The 12,648-nt window shown below is 43.6% G+C and overlaps 1 protein-coding gene across 7 annotated transcripts in view; it reads left to right on the top strand.

Moving 5' to 3' along the window:
• The window catches only part of nedd4l (NEDD4 like E3 ubiquitin protein ligase), a 199,465-nt gene that overhangs the window by 74,064 nt on the left and 112,753 nt on the right, over positions 1 to 12,648 (top strand). For all 7 annotated transcript variants that reach the window (XM_042335951.1, XM_042335944.1, XM_042335933.1 and 4 more), the window contains exon 3: positions 11,437 to 11,518. In XM_042335951.1, coding sequence (XP_042191885.1) covers positions 11,437 to 11,518 — 82 coding nt within the window. The remainder of the gene's footprint in view (positions 1 to 11,436; positions 11,519 to 12,648) is intronic.

Genomic DNA, 12,648 nt, shown 5'->3' with positions numbered 1-12,648 from the left:
TGGTCTCTCAATCCACGACTGTTTGCGGGACACTGCTGTGTGCAATTGGCTGCTGCGATTCACCCACAAAATACATAGTCAATCCAGTTTGCAATATTCTCTGTGAAGAACTTTGAGACGTCTCAAGGACATGATAAGGCCCAAGATCTATCTTTATAACCTTGTTATTGGCCATCATTTCCTCCTAACCTTCCCCCCCAAGCTCAAGCTCCCTATTGGTTTTGTGAAGTGCTCTGAGACGTCCTCGTGTTAATAAAAACTCCATATAAATGTAAAGTAATGTTTGTAACCTTATATAACAACAATAATAATCCTTATGTAGCGCCTTATCACGTCTTCGAAACATCTCAAACGCTTCACAGGATATACTGTAAAGTAAATTGACTGTATATTTTACGGGTGAAACGCGGCAGCCAATTGTGCACAGCAGTGTCCCACAAACAGATGTGAATTGAGTGACTAAAATATTATTTTTTGAAGCGATTATTACCCCATGAAAAGCGACCCACCAATCCACGATAAACCAGATTCCCACTTACTGCTCGGTAAGCAGGGACATGTAGAGTAAGAGAACTTGATACTTAAGCAAATTGAATAGGCAGAGATTTTCAGTTTATCATAGGAAGGTTTGGGGGGTGAGATTTAGAATATATTTGGTGGATGTTTAGTATTTCAACGAGGAAGGTCTTGAGGAGGACCTTCAAGGAGGAAAGGGAAGGGAGAGAGTCAAAGAGTCTCTGAGATACAGATTTCTAATTTGAATTGTATTTTAATATCAGAGGAACAGAGTGTGGGGAGGGGGAGGTGGATATTTAAAACATTTCTGGCAATGTAAACTACTTTTGAAAGGCAAATATTTGTCTTCTGAAATAAAAGTAGTACGATGGTGACTATTGGGTGTTTGTTTTTGCTGAAACCCTGAGTCGATTCCCACTGGTATTCTATACAATATCAATTTGCTATATCTCTGTGAGCAGCTGGTGAAGTATTGCTTCAAGACCAATGATGAGCTGACTGTCAACTAGAGGAGCAAATTACTTTCTCATTTTGAGCTTGTGTGGACACTGCTGTGCGTAATTGATTGCCACATTTTGCCCACAAAATATACTGTCAGTTCACTTCATATATATTCATTGATATATGGAATCCTGTAGCTTAGTGGTTAGAGCACTTGCCTCGCAAGCGAGAGATCTGGGTTCGATTCCCGGAAGGTCGAAACCTTACTCCACATGCCCCTGTTTACCCCGCAGTAAGTCGGAACCTGGTTATTAGTCGATTGGTTGATCGTTTTTCCGGGGGTAATAATGCCCTCAAAAAATGAATAATAAATTGGTCACTTCAAGCCACCACTGTTTGTGGGATACTGCTGTGCGCAATTGGCTGTCGCGTTTCGCCCACAAAATATACAGTCAATTCACTTCACAGTATAATCTGTGAAGAGTTTTGAGATGTCTTGAAGACGTGATAAGGCACTATATCAAATGCAAGAGTTATTATTCTTGAAGCGCTTTGAGACATCTCAACAATGTGATAAGATGCTACATTGAATGTAGGATTATTATTATTAAAGTGAATTAACTTAATGTTGTGACTATTTTGTGGCTGTATTTTATCCCGATAAGCACACAATTTAGCTGTGTCATGTGGGTCAACTCAAATGGTTGGAAGCGGGAAGCTGCTGCCTTGAACCAAGGGACAATTTACCAATTGATGAGCTAGGAACACGTTTCAGAAGGCTGGGGCTCTGCTTTGAAGTGTGTGTGTGTATGTATATAAATAAGATTGAGAAAATGAATCCAGAACTATGCTTTCAGACACACCATGGGAGCAGTACAAATGGATGTAAATTCAGGATTGTAAAGGGCGGAATTGTCAGGCAAAGTGGTTGAGATCAGGTCACTGGCCTTGTCTTCAGAAGCAGGTTCAGTGCTGTAATGGGTACCCTGGAAGGATTAGATTAAATGAGCCAAAGAGCCTTCTTCATCCAATCCTCCCTGTGATTTTGTTAGCCTTCACTAAAGGCAGCGATTTTTCCAGTTGCTACTGTTAACCCCGCAAGCCAAAGTTCTTAACTTGCAGGGAGATTCCAGCTGGACAAGCAGCGGGAAAGCTCGCCAGACATGCTCTATGGCAATCTATGCTGGATGGGTAGGATGAGTGTTCTGGAAGGATAACATTTAATGGATTAAAGAACCTCTGTTCCTTTATTTTATCGATCAAGAAGTCCTGTAGCTCAACGGTTAGAGTACTCGCCTCGCAAGCAAGAGAGCTGGGTTTGATTCCCGGCAGGGCGAAACGTTGGGCGAGTTTCCTTACTCCACGCGCCTCTGTTTACCTAAGTAGGAACCTGATTGTTAGCAATGAGATACTGCTGAACGCAATTGGTTGCTGCGTTTCGTCCACAAAATACACAATCAATAAACTTTACTGTATATTATAATAAATAATAATAATTCTTGCATTTGATATGGCACTTTTCATGTCTTCTAGATGTCGCAAGGTGCTTCACAGAATATACTGTCAAGTGAACATATTCTGTGAAGTGGTTTGAGATGCGTCAAAGACGTCATGAGGTGCTATATCAAATGCAAGGATTATTATTGTTATAAAGGTGGTTAATGAAGTTGATATACAGATCAGCCATGATCCAATAGATTGGCGGAACAGGCTCGAGGAGCCGAATGGCCTACTCCTGTGTCTATGTTCCTATGGAGTTTGGCCTGGTCAAATCGTGCCTTATCACATTGTTGATTGGTCAAAGCGCTTCACGTGAATTACTGTTAAGTGCAGTGACTGTGGATTTGTTGATGAACTCGGCAGCCTATTTGCCTACGCAATAACCCACAATAAGCGGTGAAGTGAGTGACCAATTTTATCTTGGGGATTGTCATCCAGGACACCAGGAGAAATTCCACTCTTTTCAAATAGTGCCACGGGAGCTTTAACGTCCACCTGAATTGGCAGACGGGACCTCGGTTTCGAGTCTCATCCAAAGGACATCCCTCGTGTTCCAGAGGTATTTAGTGCATATTGTCCAGGCCCCTATCGTCTTGATTGATTCACAAGCTGTGGTTGGTGAAAAGCATATTACGTCACCCACTGCAAACTGAAACTCTGCTCTGACATATTGCAAGGTCTGTGACAAACTTATTTCCATACCAAGTCTCAGCATTAAGACCCACTTGTCATCAGCTCACTAGATGTATACGCTTGAGACTTTCGAAGATGCATGTTTCTTGGACAGACTTACCAGGAACTGATGGCTGGTGGCCAAATCTGTTTGAAAAAATCCACTCGACCCCTCCAGACACACACACACCCCCAACCCATCTTTTGAGAGTCTTGTAACTTAGTGGTTAAAACACTCGCAAGTGAGAGGATGTGGGTTCAATTCCCAGCAGGGCGAAATCTTGTGCAAGTTTCCTTACTCCACACGCCTCGGTTTGCCTAGCAGTAAGTATCAACCCAGTTGTTAGTCGATTGGTGGATCGCTTTTCCAGGGGTAATTATTCCTTCAAAATAAATAAAAATAATTTGGGCACTCAATGCAGGACTGTTTGTGGGACATAACTGTGCGCAATTGGCTGCTGCGTTTCGTCCACAAAAATACACCATCCATTCACTATACTTTAATACTATTATTATTGACGTCCTCCCAACGTGAAAGGCGCTATACAAATGGAATATTTTTGTTATTATTATTATCAAAATGCAAGGATTATTATTGTAAGAACAGTCATGTGACCCAAATCTGTGGGAGAAATTACGGCAGAGTACTAAACTTTCTCTCAAAGATCACGCAACTTGTGCATTTGTAGCTGGAAGATTAATTATAATCATTGCTTTTGTTATAGAACTATCCACATCTAGAGGATGTCTCAAAGCACTTCAAAGGATTTGCTGTCGATTGTAATGACTGTATTTTGTAGGTGAATGCAGCCGCCAATTTGCACACAGTTAATGTACCCACAAACAGCTGTGAAGTGTCTCACTTCACTGTTTTGAATAGTGGGATCTTTAACCACCAGAATGGGTAGAAGAGACCTCAGTTTCACATCTCATCTGAAAGACGGCACCTCTGGCAATACTACGCTTCCCCGGCACTGCAATGAGGTTTTAGCCGTGACTGCTAGTTCAAAGTCCTGGCGTTGGGCTTCAACATAAAACAAATTCTGACTCGGAGGTGAGATTTATTACCAACTGAGCCAGGCTGACACTATGTGGTTGGAGCACTCGCTTTGCAAGTGGGAGACCTGAGTTCAATTCCAGGCAGAGGGCGAAACCTTGGGCAAGTTTCCTTACTCCACACAGAGCCTAATAATAATCCCTCCAAAAAAAAAAAACAATAATAAATTGTTCATTTTCAATCCACGACTGTTTGTGGGACATTGCTGTGCGCAATTGGCTGCCACGTTCGCCCACAAATATACAGTCAATTCACTTTACAATATATTCTGTGAAGCACTTTGGGACGTCTAGAAGACGTGAAAAGCGCTATATCAAATGCAAGGTTATTATTAATGAAATTATATGGATAGGTGATGAGGTGGGGGAGAGGTGGTGGGGGGGGAACCAACATGAGAGAGGTGCAATAACAACAACAACTTGCATTTGTATAGCGCCCCTTATGCAGGGCAGCGTTCTAGAGCGCCAGAATAATCCAAACAGCTAAATAATAATCCTTGCATTTGATATAGCGCTTTTCACGTCGGGAGGACGTCCCAAAGCGCTTCACAGAACACACTGTAAAGTGAATTGACTGTATATTTGTGGGCGAACGCGGCAGCCAATTGCGCACAGCAGTGTCCCACAAACAGTCGTAGATTGAAAAAGACCAATTTATTATTGTTTTTGGTTTTTGGAGGGATTATTATTAGGCTCTGTGTGGAGTAAGGAAACTTGCCCAAGGTTTCGCCCTCTGCCTGGAATTGAACTCAGGTCTCTCACTTGCAAAGCGAGTGCTCTAACCACTGAGCTACAGGACTCCACATTGAGATTGGGAGCACACACACACACAGTTGACTGTTTTCTTGAACTCTTGTAACAGCTGCCGGGCCTGATCTGGTGGTGGCTTGGGCACTTTTTTGAAAGGCCCGACTGATCGGTGCCGTTTCTGCCCCATCTGTCTCAGGCCGTCAAATGGTGTCGCGAACCGACTCGAGTGTTGATGTGTATAAATAGTTTGTCGTGACGGAACCCACCCAGACTCACACATGGTATGTGGCTCACAGCTGTAGCCCTTGCCTCAGACCAAAGTGCTTGCATCTTTGTTGTGTGTGTGTCCCTGTGTCTGTCTATGTATGTGTCTGCCTGTCTGTATCTATCTATATGAGTGTGTGTGTCCCTATGTCTGCGTGTGTGTGTGTCTCTGTGTGTGTGTGTGTCTCTGTGTGTGTGTGTGTGTGTGTGTGTGTGTGCGCGCGTGTATCTGTGTGTGTCTGTGTGCTCGCACATTGGATAGTGTACCGTACATCTTATACCACTAGTCATGGTATACCTATAGATGTGGCCTAAATCACCTGTCCGAAAACTTATCTCTTTGGTTGCGCTTTCAGTCATCTTTCACCTCAACCCCTCCCTTCCCCCACCACCCGACTCCCTCCCCCAACTCGGGTGACCATCTAGCATTGTTCAGAGATTTTTCGGCCGTCTTCTCGACATGAAAGGCACTATGTAAATGTAGATTGTATTGTATATCAAAGCTTCGACAGAGTCGGACTGCATTGCATGGATTCAGCACTAGCCAGAAGGATTGCCATGATCTCTTTGTGGTCCTACACATTCCTGTCACCTACCCGATGTCCTGGGGAGGTGACAGCAATATGTCGGATCACAAAGATACGCGATTGAACTTGTAATTCCTTTGAAGGGATTGATGTTCTAGTGAGGTTGAGTAGTGGGAGGAAGGGGGAAGGAGAGAGAGAGAGAGAATGAGAGAAGAGAGTAGAGAATAAGTGGGCAATTGATTTTTCGGTCCTTTGCAGACACACTCTCAAGGACGAATGCGCCTCTCACTGAGCCAGGCTGTCACGCTGACATTTTGTCAGGTTCAATGTAAACTTGCAAAGATACATGTTGGAAGACAGGTAAATTCAGATGCGTTGGGGACACATGTCAAGTACCCTTTGAAGCAGAGTGCGTTCAAAAACCTCATGGCAAGTGCATGTTCAATGAAGTTTCTGTGGAAGTGCAGGAAAGGTCTGGTTTTATAAAGATGTTGTTTGGATTCCAGACGGTTTTAAAAACCTTGGACCACTGTGTGTGTATCGTATGTGTGTTTGGTGCGTGCTCTTGCCTCACCGTAACAGTCTCTGATATAACAGACTGCTTATTGTTATCCCTTTATAACTGCTCTTGATTATTAAACAGGTACTAACAGGTATTTGGCAACTCCCTCAAATGCAGCATTGTTCAAACAGAATGGCTGTCAGTGGGACATTGGGGTGTGCAATGCCGTGTTCACCAACAAAATAGTCATAAACACTTCACAGTAAATTCTGTGAAGTGCATTGATACATCTCAACAATGTCATAAAGTGCTGCATCAGATGCAAATTTTATACAATATGCCTTTGCTTTTGATGGTTTTAGAACAAAATTGATGTAGTGTCTTTCAAATCACTGATTACAACAACAACAACAAGATTCCATTTATAGAACGCCTTTTACGTCGGGAGGACGTCCCAAGGCGCTGCACAGTTGGGTCAGGACCCGAGCAGGGGGGAAAATGGTCAGGGTGAGGGTAGGGAAGGGAGGGAGCGGGAGGGGGGACATGGTCGGGTGAGGGGAGGGAAGGGAGGGGGCGAGGAGGGAGTAGAGAGTTGAGAGGGGAGCTGAAGGCACGGTCAAAGGGAAAGGTCTTGAGACCAGCCTTGAAGGAGGAAAGGGAGGAGGCGGCGAAGGCACTGGGGAATAGAGTTCCAGAGCCTGGGGGCTGAGAGGCTGAAGGCCCGGCCACCGGGGGATGTGGAGCAGACCGGAGCCAGAGGAACGGAGGGTATGGGCAGGTAAGTAGGGGGGTAGTAGGTCAGAGAGGTAGGAGGGAGCGAGGCCGTGAATGGCCTTGTAGGTGAGGATGAGGATCTTGAATTCGATCCTCTGGGGGATGGGGAGCCAGTGGAGGCGAGCGAGGATGGGAGTGATGTGGTCCCGAAGCCTGGTGCGGGACAGTACACGAGCTGCAGAGTTCTGAAATTACGGTTATGCAATTCTGGAATTACGGTTTTGCATTAACTATGAGCTGGCACGAGTTGATTTATATTCTTGGCCAACGTGAGATGCTGAAATTGCTGGAAATGCGTATGTGATGTGCTAATTATCATAACATGGGTTATATTTGGCCTCTTGAGATGTCAAAATTAATAACTGCGGTATGTGATGTATGGAATCATGTTGGAATAATAATAATTATACATTAATAATCCTTGCATTAGATGAAGCACCTATAATGTCAAAACATATCAAAAGAGATGTAGAGTCCTGCAGCGGATTGGTTAGAGCACCAAGAGAGAGGAGCCGCGTTCGATTTCCGAGCAGAATGAAACCTTAAGCAAGTTTCCTTACTTCACACGCTTCTGTTTACCCAGCAGTAAGTTGGAGCCTGGTTGTTAGTTGATTGGTGGAGCGCTTTTCCGGGTTCCCTTAAAAAAATTATAATAGTAATTTGATCACTCAATACAGACTGTTTGTGGGACACCGCTGTGGGCTGTCATGTTTCACCTACAAAATATTCCGTCAATTCACTTGAATATTCTGTGAAGCGCTTTGAGACATCTCAGCAACGCGATAAAGCGCTATATCAAATGCAAGGATGATTATTATTATAAAGAGCTCTATTGTACTTGCCACAACAACTTGCATTTATATAGCGTCCCATCACGCAGGCCAGCATCTCGGATCGCTCGCTGAGTAGAGGCAGACTTTGACTCCACTCCAGGGAGAAAAGGGAGGTGAAGACTGATAAAGAGGGAGCATTCATTGTTCAGTGCAGTGATTGTTTTTTGTACATGGCAGTCAATTTTGTGCACAGCAATGTCCTCATACAGCCAGGAGGTGAATGGCCAATTTTATCTGGGGGATTATTGGCCGGGACACTGAGAGAGAAACTTTCGTTCATTTTTCAAATTGCTGTCATGGAATCTTTAACATCCATCTCAACAGACAGTGGAGAAATTGAGTTATTTGATTTAATGAAGGATGGTGCTTCTGACCAACTGGATCTGTCAGACTAGATTGGTTTCAGTCCAAAGCTATCACTGCAGCCATTGAGCTGGCTGACTGCCTGCTCGTGTCTCATCCCGGTGTTTCAGCGCTGTGCTTTAGAGAACCCAAACCCCTGCATTAGACTATGTGAGTCCGATGTGAGGCTTGAACCAACAACCTTGTGACTCAGATGCACTTGAGCCAGGCTGACACAAAAGAAGGGTTGAGGCGGAGGCATCGAGGCAGGGAGTTTCAGTTACAAGTTGGACTTGTAATTTGGTCTTATCGGGATTCTCCGAACCAGCAGGCTATCGAGTGAATCTTCTCCAGGAGCAGAATGTTCCTTCACATTCACTATCAGGTGAATCATTCCCACACTTCGTGATCGTCATGTCACACACTGAATTTCTTTTACACCCCATTGAATTTGGTGCAATTCTGTTAGCCTTTATCGGCCAGTGTCTGTTTCCACAAAAGCTTGTGTTCGATTATAATGATAATAATAATCCTTGCATTACGAAACACGAAGCAGCCAATTGCACACAGCAGTGTCTCAATGGATCCATCAATCATCTCAGGATCCATTCACATTCCCCTCCATTCCTTCCACCCCCATAGTATGTCTTGATCTTTGGAGTTCTGTTAAAAAAAAATCCTTCCATTTGATATAGCGCTTTTCACGTCTTCTAGATGTCTCAAAAGCGCTTCACAGAATATACTGTAAAGTGAATTGACTGTATATTTGCAAGTTGCTGTTGTATTTTCCGAAAACGATGAATGGTACTTAACATCCCGATTTGCCGAGAAACTGTTCATTACTTCATTTGCTCTCGGTGAAATGCACAAAGGAAGCCTGGCAGCTCTGGGTATATAATTCCAGCTTCCTCGCATTGTAAACATCATGTTTCTGTCGTGTAATGATAATGATCCGACCCTTTTGATAATGAAGAATGCTGGAAACCAGTAATTGTGACCTTTGGTGACACTGCTTGTCACCACAGCATTGCCTCCTTCCTTTTTAATACATTGGCAAAGACGTAACTGATGACGGCTGATCCTTTGGTCTTAACTAGCATCGACTACCAGGCCTGTCAAACCAGGATGGTGGAAGGCGAATTAGATGGAACTTGGTCTTCTTTCACCAGCAAATTCATATGTTCTTATGTCCTGCTGTGCGCAATTAGCTGCTGTGTTTCGCCCACAAAATATACACTCTGTTCACTTCACGGTGTATTATGTAAAGGGCTTTGAGAAGTCTCGAAGACATGGAGGCCTGTAGCTCAGTGGTTAGAGCACTCGCCTCGCAAGCGAGAGACCTGGGATCGATTCCCAGCAGGGCAAAACTTTGGGTAAGTTTCCTTCCTCCACACACCTCTGTAAAGTGAATTGACTGTATATTTTGTGGGTGAAATGCAGCAGCCAATTGCGCATAGCAATTGGCTCACAGTGGGCGGCCTGGGAATCGAACCCGAGTCCCCTTGCTTGCGAAATGAGCTTAATTAATATTAGTGGCTGTGGAGAAAAATACCAGTGTTGAGTTAATGGGCTGAATTCTTCATTTTTGTGCTGTAATATTTTATAGTTCTATGTAAACTTCAGCATTTTTTTTAGAAAAAAAGATTTGTTTTTGAACATTAAAACTTGAGGGTGTTTTAATATTAAAATAAATGTGATGTTATAATCCCTTGGCTTTGCAAGGAGTTCGCACTGAATACTTTTCAAGATACAAGATATAGAGCGTAGGGTTCATCTGCAAAGCAGTGTATATGGCAGTGATAAACCAGGAATTTTAATACTTTTGCGGAAACTTAACAGACTAAATACTGTGAGTGTTTGTTCGTGAAAAGGACCGCAGTGGCTGTGAGTTTTCTTTTGGAGGAAACCCGTTGTTTTCGGACTGAGTTCGTCAGGTTGAAAGTCTGTGCTCGATGCTGCTTTGCCTTCTCTATCCTTCTCCCTGTTTCAATCCCCTCGACCATGACTATGGTCACCTTTCCTTCCTCCCTGACTCAGGGTCAAACTCTTCCATTGTTCAGCGCTCTGAGACGCTACGCTGCATGAAGGGTGCTGCGTAAATACAAGTTGTTGTTTGTTGTTACTGCTACCTTACCTTCTGTGTGTTCGTTCCATATACTGAGCAGTCATGAGAAGAGGCAAGATTCAGTGGACTTTTAAGTAAGATACAGCCTTATGATGGTATATGCTTTATACAACAACTTTAATTTGTATAACACTATTTTTGTATGATAGTGCCTCGGACCTCAGACCTGTGTTTACCACACTATCATTTATATGCGTCCTTTACGCCAGTCGGCGTCTCAGAGTGCTTAACAGTGCCGTAGCCCGATGCCAAGGGGAGGGGGAAGGTGACCGTAGGGAAGGTCAATGGGTGAATGGTGGCCCCACTTTATTTTTTTAATTTATTCTATCTTTTCTGAGATGCCCGCACTTGAATGAAGTTCTCCCCAGCGCTGTCTCACTTATGTTCAGATACAGAGTCCCGATAGACGGCTGCGACTGTACTTCCCTATTGTATTCTATTGCTTCTTATTATCCGCAGAATTCCATCTGCCTTTCTCATAGCTCTCTACTCCTGTGAGCTACTTTTAGTGAGGTATATATCAGCATCTTGGAGTGACTGTGCATGTCATGCGAGACTGAGGGGTGGGGAGATGTAGAGGAGGGAGTGGGAATGAAAGGCTGAGTGTCATCTGCAAACAGCTCCCTGAATTTACATTGCGTCCTCACAAGGTACAGTACAATACACATTATTCTCAAAACCCTCCTCTTCGATCAAGCCTCCACCTTTCCCAATCCCGACCCCCAGCTCGGGTCCAAATCCCTGACAGTCCAGCGCCTTGGGAAGTCCTCCTGACGTGAAGGGCACTACACAAATGTAATTTGTTTTATGTTATACGTATGTTTGACATTCGTAGGTCAGATGTCCCAAAGGCACTTAACAATACTGACCAGGGTGTGTGGAGAAGCGAGGATAAAGAGGAAGATCTTGAGACATACCTTGAATGAGATGTGAGAGAGAGAGCGAGTCAGAGGGAATCCGGGATGGAGTTTGGGAGAGTGAGGACAGAAAGGCTGAAAGCTCGGTTGCCAATGCTGGAGTAGACAGGGAGGGGGAACATGAAGCAGGTAGTATAACATCTTGGAGAGCTTCACTGAAGGAGTGTTAATAAAACTGAAGCTAAAACTTCCAATGTTTTTGTTTGTTTCTCCCCAGTGATCCTTATGTGAAGCTATCGTTGTATGTGGCTGACGAGAACCGAGAATTGGGGTTGATTCAGACCAAAACTATAAAAAAGGTAAGTTTCCAGGGAATGGGTAAGGGAGCTTACTGACCCAGTGACACTTGCCAGCGGACTTCATAGGACAGTGAAAGGAACAAAACCTGTAAAGTTTCCCTGCTGTCAATAAAATTGATCACTGACTTCACAGCTGTTTGTGGGGCACTGCTGTGCAAAAATTGGCTACTGAGTTCCCCCACAAAATATGCACAGTCACACCACTTTTTAGTATATCCTGTGAAATGCTTTGAGATGTCTTGACAATGTGATGGGGTGCTATTTCAATCGTAAGAATTATTATTATTATTTATTATTATTATTTTTAGTCAATGTCAGGAGCATAAATTTTTAGGTTAGAAAATTTCAGGGCCTGTACCTCAAATGCATTTTATCTGAACCTGCGCTACAGTAAAGTAGTTTATCACTGGGATGCACTATATTCACAGTTGTACACTGTAACCCCAATACTCGTGTGTGTATTTACAAAGGTAGCGCTCAATAGAACTCGAGGTAATTGGACTTTTGAAGTTTAATTGCGAATGTCCCGCAATTAATGCAGCAATGATCCTCGGGTTTGATATGCAGCATCTCGGAAGTAATTTTCAAGCATAGTGACTGTATGTTTGTCAGCAAATTGCCAACAAAATATACAGTCAATTCACTTTACAGTCTATTCTGTGAAGTCCTGTGAGATGTCCCAATGGCGTGATGAGATGTTAAATCAAATACAAGAATTATTGTTAAAAAAGCACGAGCTCAGAAAATTGGCTTTGGGTTTCTGCGAGAGATAGAGCTTGCCTCCAATCCTCCACACTGTTGCGTCTTTTGGCCTCCTCCACGCCTTCCGCCCCCGTCTGTCTCTTGCACCAATTAACAAGTATAGAACAAATATGTTCTTCAGCAAGATAGGAAGGAGCTCATCTCAATCTCTCCCACACACAAAAAATCTTCCCTCCTGCTTGCCAAATTCACATACGTACAAAATCCAAGAGGAAGGAATTAGATAAAAGTTCCTCCTCACCCTCATGTAATCGCTGGTTCAGCACTCCAGCACTATGGCTACTGAATCATTAATTATTAATAATCATCTGTGCACATTGACCATCCTTGCATTTGATACAGTATTTTATCATGGTATCACAGTTTCA

Source organism: Callorhinchus milii, unplaced genomic scaffold (assembly GCF_018977255.1).
Source record: "Callorhinchus milii isolate IMCB2004 unplaced genomic scaffold, IMCB_Cmil_1.0 Scaffold1, whole genome shotgun sequence".
NCBI classification, from domain to species: domain Eukaryota; kingdom Metazoa; phylum Chordata; class Chondrichthyes; order Chimaeriformes; family Callorhinchidae; genus Callorhinchus; species Callorhinchus milii.
Note: the sequence above shows the minus strand (reverse complement) of the source record. Positions and strands in the feature narration are given on the sequence as shown.